General features: G+C 29.0%; 1 protein-coding gene across 1 annotated transcript; it reads left to right on the top strand.

Moving 5' to 3' along the window:
* The first annotated feature begins 10847 nt into the window (after positions 1-10847).
* LOC127123072 (S-protein homolog 5) lies at positions 10848-11273 on the top strand. Its single transcript, XM_051053332.1, has one exon. The coding sequence runs from the start codon at positions 10848-10850 to the stop codon at positions 11271-11273; it is 426 nt and encodes a 141-aa protein (XP_050909289.1).
* The last annotated feature ends 4785 nt before the right edge of the window (positions 11274-16058 follow it).

Below are 16058 nucleotides of genomic sequence, written 5' to 3'. Positions count from 1 at the left end.
CCATATATCTCCATCATTCCCCATAGGTCCACCTTTCATTCTTCATCCATCATAAACAAGATGTTAGGGTTCATCTCATACCGCTTCATATATCTAGCAAACAAAACAAAAAAGAGTCCTTCATGCACTCATAACATATCATATCACTTCATCAAGGGACAAAATCTGTGTCCTTTAGTATTTGACTATCTCCCACCACAATCATATGAAGAGTAACCTTCTTCATATTCCCTGGTCGAAGATACTTAAATAGTGGCAATTATCATTTCTCAATTTTGCCCCTCATTCAATAAATCGATATGTATATCATGACATTTGCATCATCTGGATAGCGCAACATGTATTTCATCTTGCATAATACCTAAAATTCCAACAAAATAAATTTTTGGATTTACAGACAAACGGATCGAACTGGTCCTCAAATGTACGTTAAATAAACGGTTGTACAATTTCAAAATTGATATTGCATATGTCAATTTTATTAATATACGGTTCGCGTAGTTTAACCTGTTATAGTCATATTATTTTTTTGACTCCTTTTTCTACCGGATTTTAATCCGCCCAAGCCTTTTTAACCGATACTTTTCTACTTCAAAATTTGTCCAAACCTGCTTGTTTTCCATAAGTTTTTTTCACACTGGTCATTTTGGTGCATTCATTTTAATTTTTCGAACATTTTTGCGTCCAATTTATTTTCTTGTAATTTTTAATTTTTTTGTCAAAATGTTTAGAAAAAAATAAAAAGAATTAACTATACAATTTATATTTATTTTGTTTATTTTTAATTTTTTTAATTTTATTTCACTTAATTGATTTTAATTCATTTTAGCACTGAAAATATCTAAAAGGGTATGGTTAGAATTATTAAAAATTGTAACCCTAAGCGACCTCCTATTTAAACTAAAATTGATGGCAAAAGAAAGAGGTCATCCAATCCATATTCAAAAGATAGGAGAATTCTTCCTGCCACCCCTCAAATTATACCTGGCACCCCCCATACTTTCATATTTTCCAAACTACCCCTGACTAAAAATTGTGAAAATTCCAAACGAAAATTCTGGTAAGTTCAAAATTTTGGTAGTACATTTTAAATTTCCGGTATACCGCATATTTCAAAATTTCCAGTGTGTTTCACTAATTTCTGGAAATTCAAATTTTACATGTGGATGCTGGAAATTGCAACCTAAATAAAAAATTTGGTAGGGTTATTTCTCTTATTTTTTGGACATTCAGGATTCTGTCGATAGTTTTGGATGGTTGTGATTGCACCGACAACTTTGTATGGTCCGGAGTAAATGCAAAGTTGTATAAATAGGGGGTCAAATGTTTGATAAAAACATCTCAAAAAATATTTTTTCCTCAATTTTTCATTAAGACAGAAGTGTACTTTAACGGAGCTTCACCTGCAGTAGAGTTTCGGCTTCTGGATGGTACCACATCTCTCGCTAACCTGACGTCTAGGTTGATTGTCTAATACTGAAACTAGGAAGGTGACAAAGATCGAGTTTCATGAAGATTGGATTGATACAGACGGGTGGGTGAAATACAACCTTATTGAGTTGAAGACCGATGAAGATATGAAGGAAATATGAAGATCATTTCGCCGTAGGATAACAAAGGGGCCGGTCGAGTTAGATGCTAGGCTTTAAAAATCTGTTGGCGACATAATGGAGATGCTGAAATGTCCAGATTCATATGGCAGTGTTTAGGTTTTTCTTATTTATTATTGTTTTCTTAAGTTATGTTTAAGTTAATGTTGATGTTGCATATGTATTTCAGTTAATGTTGATGTTTAAGTTATGTCATCAAAAATATTATGCAATAAAGTGCTATTTCATTCATTTGAAATAAAGTGGTACTAGAGTGCATATGAAAGGTGGTTAAAATTTGGGGTACGACAGACCCAACTGAGCAATGTTGGACCCTCTTGTCACAGATGTTAGGGAAATACTCGTATATCCAGCACTGATAACAAAACAGAGACACAACGCATAATAAATAAGAAGTGCTTTTCGTAATAAAAAATATGAAAACAAAAAATAATAATAATTTCAAATATACATGTAACAGACTCAAATTTCCAGCAAGTTATTTGGTCTTAAAGACCATCGCCACTCTAAGGGTTGTATACAGAAGTGTCAATGCAGCACATCCCCAAGCCCAACTGGTGTGTCCTTGAGCCTACTAAAGAGATACCTGTATCGGACATCAATATAATCCCCAGACTTGTCCGTAAAGAGAGTACATGTTACTATATGTAGCATGTACGCCCTAGCGACAACCTCATAACTCCCAGCCACTACAAGCTTGTCGTATGTCTTATGAATCCAAGAGATACAAAGAGGTGTTCCCTTTTTGATGCCAAACTCCTCATGTACAGTTGCATCAGACACTCTCAAATCTCGTGCAATAGTCTGACATGTAAGGGACATGTTAAGTCCGGAAGCCATCCAGAACCTGTCATCGATGGGGAGATGGGACAATCAGGAGACATCATCCAGAGTGATAGTTATCTCCCCAAACGGAAAATGAAATGAAGATGTCTCCTTGTTCCATCTCTCAACAAAAGCAATGAGTAGTGGAGCATCAAGCATGGTGAGGGAGCAGCGGGAAAAATTAAGCAGCTGGAACTCTTGTATAATCCGGTTGACCTCCTCAAGCATCAAAATATTTAGGAAGTCCTTCATCTTCGACCTGTGCGATGTCTTCTTCAGTGTGGGACGCTCCTGTGACTAACAAATATAAACAAATTAGCATTTAGCTTTCATGGGACAATAATAAACAAATTAGAGTTAAACATAAAATCCATATACATCTCCTTGTTGTAGTCGTAACACCATATGGTCAGCATATTCGGTAAGCATTGGCGAATCAATGGGTCCTCCATGGAATCCTTTGTTAGTATGCATAGAGGGCTCAGTCGAAGGAGTTGTAACCTATGTGTCAGCAGTAACATATGGGACCGAATCAACAACATAAATATCTAGCTGGACCACCCGAGCAACCTCCTTCAAACCAACTTCCTCAACAACAACAATCTTATAGGAAACCTCTTCAACCACTAGATCAACCACTGAATCAACCACTCCATCAACAACAACAACATCTGGCACCACATCATCTATAGGTTGCTCTACTGACTGTATCGGTCGGCTTCGAGTGCTACGAGGTGCCAGAAACTAACCCTGCTCAGCCAACCGCTTTTGGGGTGAACCGGTTGGGGTCACTCGTCCAACTCGTATCTCAAAAGACTCATCCTCAACACCCTTGGAAGCCCTATGTTGGCTTACTGGTCGATCAACAGCCCTCCTTGGAATAGTGTTGTCTCAGCGTCTATATTTCATTGCAAAAGAAGGGAAAAATTTTTAAAACAAATATTAGCAACTATCTGAAATTTTATAATTTCCGGTACAAAACAAAGTTTTGGTACATACTGGAATTTTCAAAAATTCCGGTATAAATTCCCATGAAAGCTAAATGCTAAACTCCTTCTGTATAGTTGCAACAGACACTCTCAAATCTCGTGCAATAGTCTGACACGTAAGGGACATGTTAAGTCCGGAAGCCATCCAGAACCTATCATCGATGGGGAGATGGGACAATCAGGAGACATCATCCAGAGTGATAGTTATCTCCCCAAACGGAAGATGAAATGAAGATGTCTCCTTGTGCCATCTCTCAACAAAAGCACTAAGTAGTGGAGCATCAAGCATGGTGAGGGAGCAGTGGGCAAAATTAAGCAGCTGGAACTCTTGTATAATCCGGCTGACCTCCTCAAGCATCAAAATATTCAGGAAGTCATTCATCTTTGACCTGTGCGATGTCTTCTTTAGTGTGGGACGCTCCTGTGACTAACAAATATAAACAAATTAGCATTTAGCTTTCATAGGAAAACAATAAACAAATTAGAGTTAAACATAAAATACATATACCTCTCCTTGTCATAGTCGTATATATCAGAAATTTTAGAATCTCCTATACAAAACAAGGTTTTTATAACTACCGAAAATTATAAAATTTCAGGTATAATCAGTGGAATTTTGTACCGGAAATACTGAAATTTCCTGTAAACATTTCATGAAAATACCGGAAATTTTGAAATATCTAGTACAAAATACCGAAAATTGTGAAAAACCCCGGTATCTGCTCCAAATTTCTGGTATCTCCCCATAAATTTCAAATTCACGCATCAGCATTGTAAATTTCGAAAATTTTGAAATGATTTTACAAGGCAGTATCGTCTTTTCATACGTAATGGGGGGTGCCAAGTCTAAGTGGGGGAGTGTCAAGTTAAATACTCAATAGATAGTCTCCCCATTTATTGGAGGTTCCGCCTTTCAGTGATTACTCCAAAATAAAATAAAATAAAAGTTCTTGAATCTTCTCCATTTAATTGCACACATACTTCTTCTTTGGGGAAAGAGAAACCACACATTCTTCTCAGGGGTCTCTCTGATTTTATGGATACAATCTTCTTCACACAAACAAAAACATAATAACTATTACTTTAGCTCCCTCAAAGACACAAAAACATGCATATTTTCTTCAAAACACCCACCAACAGTAACCTTTATTTTTTATATTTTGATTTTCACCATATAATATATATACTATCATGTAACATAGTCTTTTTTGTACATATAAACTTCTTCTGTTGCATCCATATATATATATATATATATATATATATATATATATATATATATATATATATATATATATATATATATATATATATATATATATATATATATATATATATATATATATATATATATATATATATATATATATATGCGTGTGTGTGTGTTTGTGCTTGTGTTGTGATCTTGTGTTGTTTATCGATTATGATTATATTGGGTTCGAGTCGTAACCATGTTGTAATACTGTTGAAAATAATATATGCTTGTGTGGTTGTTGTTGTTTGGTTTTTTTCATTGTGTTGCGATCTCGGGATTAAAATTCAATTTAACTTTTGAAAATCATTTGGACGCCTAGATATTTGTCCAGTTTCTTCTAGAGTTATTCCTATATGAATCCATTTTAAGTTAGGTTAATTTAGCACAAAATTCATTACTTTGTCCGGTTTATTTACGGGCTCGTGACTTACTCTTGAGCTTTCTTACAATGAGATATTTTTTTGTTTACTTGTTTGATGGGTTTGCTCTTAATTGCTTTATTATATCCACATTCAAGATAGAATCAAAATAAGAAGCGCTTGATCCAACATTAAGCCCCTTTTCCCAATTAAAGACCAAACCATTTCAAGCCATTTCCATTATCCTAACTTCTCAAATGTTTCCACATTCAAATAATTTTTGAACTTTGAAATCACTTCAAACCACTTTTCATAACCGTGAATCAAAACAGTTGATCCAACGTCAAGTTTCTTTTCTCAGGCAAATAAAAAAGGACTAGCATTTAACAACTTTGACTTTTTTTCATAACAAAATGGAAGGAAAGAACTACCTGGGTATAAAATCCAGTCATAGTTCGAGTACTAGACCCAAGTTGGAAAAACTTACAAGTCATAAATACTCTACTTTCGCCCAAAAAGATATCCACACATCAAACCCTTTTTTCACCGTTGTGCGATCCTAAAACCTTTTTTTCAAATGAAAGATATTTTGTCTTAAGACGATGCAAGACAAATGTTTCGTCCCCAATCATGTGAGTTGAGATAAGTGATGTTTTCACGTGAATGTTGATATGTAGAAATTCATTCAATGTGATGCAAACCCCTGCTCCTCACTTGTTTTGGGTAGCAAGCAATGATTATCTGTCGATTGAGACAAAATAACTTTCGCTAAAATTGACCAACAAACAAATACTTTCTACCAAGAACTACGTAGCCTTAAGTTATCCATCCCACCCAGAGATATGTAGGAGCGAGATTCAAAGTATTGTCAGGTACCATAATAAAAAAACAAACCTTTTAGTCCTATTCTTTTCCCTTTTAATAACTCGAAAATAAATATTTCTATTAAAAAATTGATTTCATTAAATGGATGGTGGTGGATTGGGGATACCCGAACCCGTTTGGGATGGGTTTGGGTTTTAATTCTCCACCCCCGTTTGGGTTTGGGGCGGGGAATAAGGATTATTTGGGGATTCGGGTTTGGATTTGGGGGAGGTAAAAACCGTTTCCGACATGCCCCATTGTCATGCCTAGTTAAAAGATGCGAGTAATGCACAAGTAACAGAAGGGGAATGCTTGAGTTAGAATCGATTAGAAACTCTATAGAGTTGAGTGGAGCCATATGATAGGAGAACTCACTGAGATTATTATCTCGTCTCATTATCGTTATTATTTTTTCCATGTATTCCTTGCAAATTGAATTCAAGAGAAATTGTCTACTGATGTTTCGAAGGTTTCTAATTGTTGCGATCTTCCGCTTTGGAGTGGTGTACAATGAAGATATTGTACATAGTTTTTAGATTTTATTTTTTTAGGCTATATTGTATAACATGTCTCTTTGATGTTTTTAGTTGAACATGTGCATATAATGATGTTTCAAACAATAACACTTGTATGTTATTATTCTAGACATATATTATACGGGTTGTTACAATCCTTAATAATAGTTAAAATTAAGTCTCATATTTTTCGCTACATATAACCCAACATGTTTCTCAAATGTGTTTGATTATAATGGTAGCATTTGAGTTTTGAATGGGTTATTAATATGTTGTATATAATCTTATATTTAAAATTTTAGGAATTTGATCTCACTCAAATGATGGTAAATATTTTATATGACCATCATATTCTTTCATGTGAAATTATTTAGATAATAATATTCTATTTATATGCAAAATATGTGGTTGAATTTGTAAAACTCTAATAATGATATATTATACAACCACTTCTCTGTATAATTTTGCAATAAAATTAAATTATTATCCCATTGTATAATTAGAGTATTTAATATTAGTTGACTCAGATAAATCTTTATCCTATTGGATTAGTGGGAGTGCACGTGTACACAATCATATAATCGAAAAACATTTAGATTATTATTCTCATATTATCATACATTCTTGTGTGCACTATCAAATATGATATATTTTAAGAAGACTTCAAAATATTAAATAACTCTAAGAAGTCTTATTCTATTATACTTAGATATATATTATTATCTTAATCTCAGGAAACATCATAATTTGATGTTTATGTCGATATTGAAAAGACACAATAATTCGTTAACATGCAATAATATTGTGTTATTCTATCTTCAATAGTCCACATTTGTCAGATCATAATATGAAAAAACAAGTAAATATCAATACTTCAATCGAATATAATATTGAGTTATAAAGGTGTTTATGATTAAATGTAATTACTTTCGTAATAGGGTATGCATATATGTAATTACTATTTTTAGATCTATGTGGATATTCTATGACCTTTAATTTGAAAACTCATTAGTAAAATCACTGACCACATACTTATACATATTAGTAAGTCTTATGATATTTTGAGTTAGTGAGAGTTTATCATTAGCATATTCATATGTTTGAACCATTCTTAATAACAAATTTCACTTAACTTAGATATGTTACTCTAAATTCACCATTCTTTAAATGAGTTGTGAGTCTTTAACGAGTATGATTTGTTTTTCCTATCGAATACAATATCTGTAATGTTGAAATTTTCTACTCTTTTGATTGATTAGTGTTTTTGAAAATTATTAATATTTTAATATTAAATTAATTTATTAATAGTTATTCATAGTCATCCAAGTGAGAGGTTTTTAGATTAAATTATTTAATTAATCAAATATGGGTTGACATAATTAATTATTAATAAATTACATTATGATCAATTCTAATAAAACACTAATTATTGATTAATGAATTGATTATTCAGTCCAGCCCAATAAGACGTCACTGTCCTCATCCATGTAATTATTTAAGCGTTGCCTCATTAGACGATTAACACATAGTAAAAATTCTAAACAAAAATGAGGATAGTAGTTCTCTCATACTCAATCTTATGATGAACGTCTTTCGAATTCTACAAGATACACCATTCTTATGTGTCTATTTGATTCAATTAAATCAATCATAACTTACTTGGTATAATCTTATTCATCTATTGGATTCTCAATTGCTAACATTTAATACCACCCTTATGTTCAAAATATCTCCTCATTTCGATATATATATATATATATATATATATATATATATATATATATATATATATATATATATATATATATATATATATATATATATATATATATATATATATATATAATATATATATATATATATATATATATATATATATATATATATATATATATATATATATATATATATATATATATATATATATATATATATATATATATATATATAATTAAAGTAACACTAAATTTTATTGAGTATCTATTTAATAAATTTTGCACGGTCTATATGACAACTTTTAATCTTTGAAAAAGAAATATATGATTTTAAAATACAATTTTTATTTCTATTCTTTAATTTGTATTTTATAGCATAGGGTAGTATTTTATTTAGACAAATAAGTACATTCTTATTGAAAAAAATTGCATACTCTATCTTGATTTTTGTCTTTTTGGTTCACACTATCACTCTTATTTTTAAGTAGGAAGTGTTATAAGATTCTTGAGTATGTTGATTTTTTAAATCATTCCTTTTTTAATAGATTTTTAAATCATTCTAAATTTTTAATAATAATAATATTAATAATAACAACAATAATAACAATAAATATCCGAAAGAAATTCTCGATTATGGCATTTTATTTTTTGCAGCGGATGAAGGAAAAGATACACAGATTCAAGTTGGTGTAATGATGTTGAAGATAGAAAATCCACGGTTAGTTATGTGTTTATGTTATGTGGTGCATTAGTTATTTGGAGTTCAAAAAATGAATCACTAGCAACATTTTCACTCCTTTTGAATCTTCCGCTCTTGTTTTCACAATTTTTTAATATTGATTTCTCGTATTATTTGACTGAACAAATATGTTTATATGACATGTTTAATGTGTAATTTTATTTTATTTTATTTTTGTAAAAAACTTTAAATCCATATGCCAATTATTTATTAAACAAAATAATTAAATAAAACTTTAGGATATAGAAAAACTTTTACAAAGAATTCTTTTTTCTTTTTTTCCTAACATAGTTTTTTCCAATAAATAGTTTCTAGAAATGTCTTTTTCCTTACACGATTTTTTTGTCTATAAAGGTATATCTAATTTTGAATACTATATATATATATATATATATATATATATATATATATATATATATATATATATATATATATATATATATATATATATATATATATATATATATATATATATATATATATATATATATATATATATATATATATATATATATATATATATATAAATTATTTATGATGCATAAAGTTACAATTAATATATTTTAGGAATAATCATGAATGAGAAAAATAATAATCAACGGATTTTGTTACGACACATGATATACTAATAGGATATATTTACCACATCAATTAAAATCTGATGTATCATCTTTAAGATTGAATCTTATAACAAATTTACACAATTATATTTTAACTTCTATTCTAAAAACATACATTACAAAAATATTATTATTAAATGTCTATCAGAGTTAATAATAATTTTGTTAATAACTATTCTTTTTATTATAGAATTTAATATAAAAAAAATATAATAACTAGACTATTTTATTAAATTATAAAATTTCACAAAAAGAACCCATCACTCGAACCTAAAAATAAAAAACTGATGACTAAAAAAAATATTTAAAGTTCTTACAAAATTTAATAATTACAATAATTTTATTAGTTAATCAATTTTTATAACTAATTTAAATTTTATTTATGAATTAATAAAATACAATTACACTTTTATTTTTATTCCAAATATATTATAAAAAGCTTATTATATATCTCGGAAGAGTTAATCAAAAATAAACACAATTCTCATTCTTATATAATTCAATCTTTTTACTTTAGACCTAAAATAATAATGTTAATAACTATCCTACTTCTTCTTTTTCTTTTTTCTTCTTTCTAGAATCTAATACCTGAAAATATAATAACTATACTATTTTATTAAATTAAAAATTATTTAGCATAAAAATAAATCGATCATTAAAAAGTAAAAATAAAAAATTGATGGCTAACAAAAAATAATATTAAATATATAAAATTCTAATAAATTTTAATAACTACGATAATTTTTTTAATTGATCAATTTTCGTAACTAATTTGAACCTTATTTACAAATTAGTAAAATAAAAAATCATGAAATAGAAATATTTTGGTTTCTAAATATTTAAAAAGTAATAATCATGTGATTAAACTTTTTAATAGCAAATCATCTTATTAGTTGTTGAACTTTTTAAACTAACTTGAATTATTTTTAAGTTTTTAAATTATAAAATTTAATATATAAATTAAATACACAATATACACTTTCTCGATAACATGAAATATTTCCGATACCTACAAATACATTTTTTACTTAAACTAAAAACAATAGCACAAAATTCAAAACAATTAATATATTTTAATCCAACAAAAGAAATTTTGAATAATGTCGACATAATTTTATAGTTTCTTTTTTATATAAATAAAAATTTGAAGTTACCTTAATACCATTCTATATAAAATATATACGAAATAATTATATAAATTAAATATCTTTATATTTTATGAAAATAATAAAATATTAATAATTACAATATTTAAATAAATAAAAAATGTTAAAACCTCCCGCAACGCGCGGTTTACCATCTTGTGGACTATAAATTGAGGTGAAGATATAACAATAGACTTAAAATAGATGCATCATGTCAGCAATATTGATAACAATTGTTGTTCCTATATCACTTGTTTTATTGCTAGTAAGTGTAACTGAGGCAGGGATTCTTCCCCATAAAGTGCATGTAGAAGCCATCAACTGGTTACTTAATAGCAAAGACTTAACCCTTCATTGCTACGAAAGAAAAGGTGAAGATCTTGGTGAGCACACAATTCACCCTAATGAGAAATACACGTTTGTTTTCAGGCCACGATTTATTGGTAAATCGAGCAAGTATTATTGTAGCTTTAAATGGGATGGTTCCAACCTCAAATGGTTTGATTTGTATTCAGAAGGAAGGGATTATAAGGATTGCAGAAATTGCAGTTGGGTTGTAAAATCAATGGAAATTTGTAGGTTGGATTATAAATATGGTGGAAGTGTTGGTGCTTATACTCTTTGTTTTCCTTTCTAATTTACCTTAATGTTTAATGTTTGTTCATGTCTCGGAGACCATTTAATATCATATAAATAAGCTATATTTAAGTCTTGAAATATAGTCTTAGTTGATCTTTTGTTTGGATTTGATCCGTTGATAACGAATTTGACTCCCTTGATCAACTATATAGGTTGGGTTCTTTTGATGTTGTCACTCTTTTTTTATATATTTTTTTTTGTTTTTCCGATAGTTATCTTACACTCCTCGTGTTTTGTGACTATCTACCATGTATCTTTTGGTGTTTATTACTGCTAATATATTATTTTACCATTATATATATATATATATATATATATATATATATATATATATATATATATATATATATATATATATATATATTGTGCGATGTACTATTGAACGCTTAATTTCGAAAAGAATTGTCAATGAAAATTCACTTATGAATAAAATATTAAATATAATATTTTGCATTAATTTATCAATAGTTGATATTAAAATATTTTTAAATTAAAGTCAAAATGCATAATATATTACATCTTTATTCTACAAATCTGATTTTAGAATTTATATATTTTATAATATTTCTATATTGAACCATCACACTTTTTAATGAGTTTATCTAATTTTTATTTAAAAATGATAAATTAATTGTTAAAAATAATAATGGTAGAAGTAAATCAACGTAACACAAAAATTTATCTCAATTAAATCACAAACCGAAATAAAAACACTTGCATCAAGCATTTTAATTTAAATTTAAAATAAAAAATATCAGTTATTTTTTGAGGTCGAAGAAAAACAGTAGGAAATTGATGAAATGTGACAAATGAAATTCCATCATCATCTCTACCTTTTTATCCCTTCAATTTAAGATGTATGAAATGAAATCAAAATTCACAAATTTTAAATTATCAAATTATTCATATTTTTTTAAAATCACTATTCATGTCATGAAACTTTTTTCTATATCATAAATTTATATATTTAATTTTTATATATATTTTTTTACTATCTCTAATTTTTTTCTCCTAATAACTAATTTTTATTTTATTAATTAATGATTGTTGTGTAAAAATGTTATTGTCTGGACAATTTTTGGCTTTTTTTTTCTCTTCTTTATATATATACCTTTAAATAATATTACAATATGAATCATCCTAAAGTCACTTACTCGTTAGCTGTTCTTTCTTTTTTCATTATATGTTATACATCTGAATAATATTACAACGTCAATTATATTAAAGTCACACACCTAGATCATCCATGAAACACACCAAGATAAATATAATTTAAAAATTATTTTAACTCTTGAAAACAGTATTTTAAGAGATGATGTTAACTAACTTAAATAAAATGAATAACGTTAATTTAGATTGGAGTTAGTAGTGTCATTCTATGCTAATAATTGAAAGTGAAGGTTGAAGATAGTTTATATAAACTATAAAGTATAAAATTTAAAATTCTAATTATTTTAATAATTAACATTATATAGTATTAATGTTTTGTAAATAAGGACAGAAATGGAATAACAAAATTATAATTAACATTATATAGTATTAATGTTTTGTAAATAAGGACAGAAATGGAATAACAAAATTATAATTAACATTATATAGTATTAATGTTTTGTAAATAAGGACAGAAATGGAATAACAAAATTATAATTATTCCATTCCATTGATTTTTCAAACAATGGAATGTTCCATAAATATTCAAACAATTATAAAATATTCAAACAACATAAGAAAAATATGATTTCACCGCTCCATTCTATTTCATTCATTTTCACTTTCTCATATTTCATCAATTCAAACATATTCTTAAGAACAAACTTTGAGTCTAATCAACTAAATTTTAGTATTTTATTTATAATTGTAATGACACATTCAATTCTTATTTTAACATCCAAAAATATATAACTTTTCTCTCGTTTGCTTGGTAAAACAGAGGGGAAAGGTTACCATAATTTTATATATAAAATAACATGTACTTACTCTTGTCTTATACCTAATTCATCTTTCTCTACCTCTAAACTTCATTTTTTTATCTATATATTCATACTTCTTCCATAAACCAAACTTTATTTTGTGTTGCTCTTGTTGTTGATTTTGTTGTTGCTTCTATCGTTATTAGTGTTGTTTTGTTGTCTTTGTTTTTCATATTGTTGTAGTCTTTTTTAGGAATAATTTCTCAATGTCGTTATCAAAACAAACATTCAATAATTTATTGTTTGTTGTGGTTGACAATATTGAAAAATCTATTCATAATCATACGTAAAAGATATTTCATCTCAAAAAGAAAATGTTCAAGGGTAATAAATTGTATCTAATATTTCTTATCGTTCAACATTTTTTTATGCAATAGAAGTTGTTTATTTCCTCAACTGGGTTGAAAATCGAGGGAAAAGTCCCTAAGGGACACACTTTAATTCCTCAACAACAATGTTTTATGTTTTTATTTATTTTAAAATGTCGCCCTTATTTTATTCTATTTATTTATTAAAATTTAAATCAGATATTCCCTCATCTCTAAATTTCAATCGAGAGGAAAACTAATAGCGTCCTTATTTTAAAAAATTAATATGTTAGCTCTATTTTACTTTTGTTTTTCTCCTAAACTTTTTAAGCCCTAGCGAACATAGAACCTTCTTCATCTTCTTCAACAAATCAAACCAAACTCCTTCTTCCAAGTCGAACAAAGTAAATAAAGGAGGAATATGGTGTTCTTTTTGGATTGGTTGCATTATACAAAACAACATGCAATATGTTCAAACTGTTTCTGGTGCAGAAGAGACACATGTGTAACACGATGTTCTAGCATGTGTGCTGCAACTTTTGGTCTCTGTCAATAGACATATGTTATTGTAGTTTTTGGGAATAAGGATGTGTTGCAACATCTGGTCTCTATGAATAGACAGATGTTATTGGAGTTATGGTGAAGAAGGGACACATGTGGAACACTATGTTCCAACATGTGTGCAACATCTGACCTTGGTTCAATAGGCCAATATTATTTCATTTTTAGAGAAAAATTATGTTTGAGATTCAATCAGATTTGTTGTTATATTTTAGCAATGCGTTTATGTGATTTGTTTGACAACTGTTGAAGATCAAAACAATTTTAAATGGAGATTTAAAAACAAATCATGTATTTTGTTGGAGATTTTTGTGGAGAAAATCAAATCCAACAGATTCAACTATAATTTTGGACGAAATCAAATTAGATATTCAAATAAGAAAAGCTCAAAATTGCATTTCTATTTAAGGAGACTCAAACCTCTTATTTAAGGCGTGCATGTTTGGAAGAATCCTTGTGTTATAGTTTATCTTTTGAATCTTTGTTTGTGGTATTTTTGTGCACCACTCTAGCGCCTCCATTCATATCTTAAGGCATAGAGTTTAGTTTTTTAGTTGAGTTGTAAAACTTTGTTCCAATATACTAGTTATATAAGCTTGAGAATAAAGTGTTTTGTGTTAAGTGTACACCATACTATTTCTTTAGTCACTTGACATAGTTATTGGTTTGTCTTAGTTGAGTTGTAAATTCAATATTAAATATCGTTGTTATTGAAGTTCATCATTTGGGATTAGTGATTGAGAGAAAGCGATAGGGGTTCTCATATTTAGGAGGAGTCCTAAATAGAAGTCACTAGGATTATGAAGAGGAATTGAACATTATGGGATTCATGTTCCTATAAGACTAATTGTACTAATCCAAAGTAGTGAATTTCCTTTCTTGGGTAGAGTTCCCCCCGGACGTAGGTGTTGTTTCACCTAACTGGGTCACTGTCATACCCCAAAATTTGCCCTCCCCTTCTCATTTTTCATCCAACCTATGAATTAAGATTCATCTGCATTCCTTCATGTGCATCATGCATTCATATTAACACCTTCTTATAAACAACATAGATTTAAAGCTTGTGAATAACAAAAAATTGGTTTTGCTTGAGGTTTTTGACATTTGTCCATCGTCAGGGGAAAGCCTTAATTCCTTGATCTTTGGTTCAAGGAGACATTTTAACATTCATCATGACATCAAAATCCTAGTGCTTAGCTTTGTTCCTCTGGGATCTTGTGATTAACTCTTAAGCATTGCCTTGGTCCTGAAACCCTAATCATGAATGTTTGGTACTTGGATGCCCTGGTGATTTGACTTTTGACCTTGTATTTGACTGAAACTCTAGCTCATTGGTTGATCATATTGTCATACACCTTATCACCTAACCTGCATCTATACATATGGTGTTTTCAAGCTTTAATTCATGGTCTTTGAATCCATTCATATGGTGTTGTCAAGATCATCGGTCCACAGTCATTTTTTTATTCATTGTAATTCATACAATCCATCTAATTGTCATTCTCATTCATATTTTCATTCACTTCCTTACAGATTATCCATATTCATACGAAAGTTGCATTTTTGGCCAAATTTGTTATAGTTGACTTTTGGTCAACAATTGACTTTTTTGTCAACCAGTTGACCGAAGTTAAGTGACTTTTTCTTGACCCATAAAACCTATTTCCATTTATTCTTCCATGTTTCATCTTTAAAATCCTTGTTTCGTTGGTTTTTTCTTGCTTAAGGGACTTGGTCTGTTTCTCGGTCTGTTTCTTGGTCAGACCGTCATTTGGACCAAAAAATCAGGTCCATGACCAGGTCCATTTGTTGGTCAGGCCGTCATTTGGACCAAGGAACCAGGTCCATGACCATTTCCATTTCTTGGTCATACCAGGTCACGTACTAGGTCACGGACCACCAAGCGGACCAACTAGACCAACTTTTGAACCTAGTCCATATGCC

This window comes from Lathyrus oleraceus, chromosome 2 (genome assembly GCF_024323335.1).
Source record: "Lathyrus oleraceus cultivar Zhongwan6 chromosome 2, CAAS_Psat_ZW6_1.0, whole genome shotgun sequence".
Classification (NCBI taxonomy): domain Eukaryota; kingdom Viridiplantae; phylum Streptophyta; class Magnoliopsida; order Fabales; family Fabaceae; genus Lathyrus; species Lathyrus oleraceus.
The sequence above is the reverse complement of the archived record's forward strand: the minus strand, read 5'-3'. Positions and strand labels throughout refer to the sequence as shown.

What these genes read in the sequence shown, in the direction of transcription:
- LOC127123072 (XM_051053332.1), top strand. Translation starts at nt 10,848, where the DNA reads ATGTCAGCAATATTGATAACAATTGTTGTTCCTATATCACTTGTTTTA.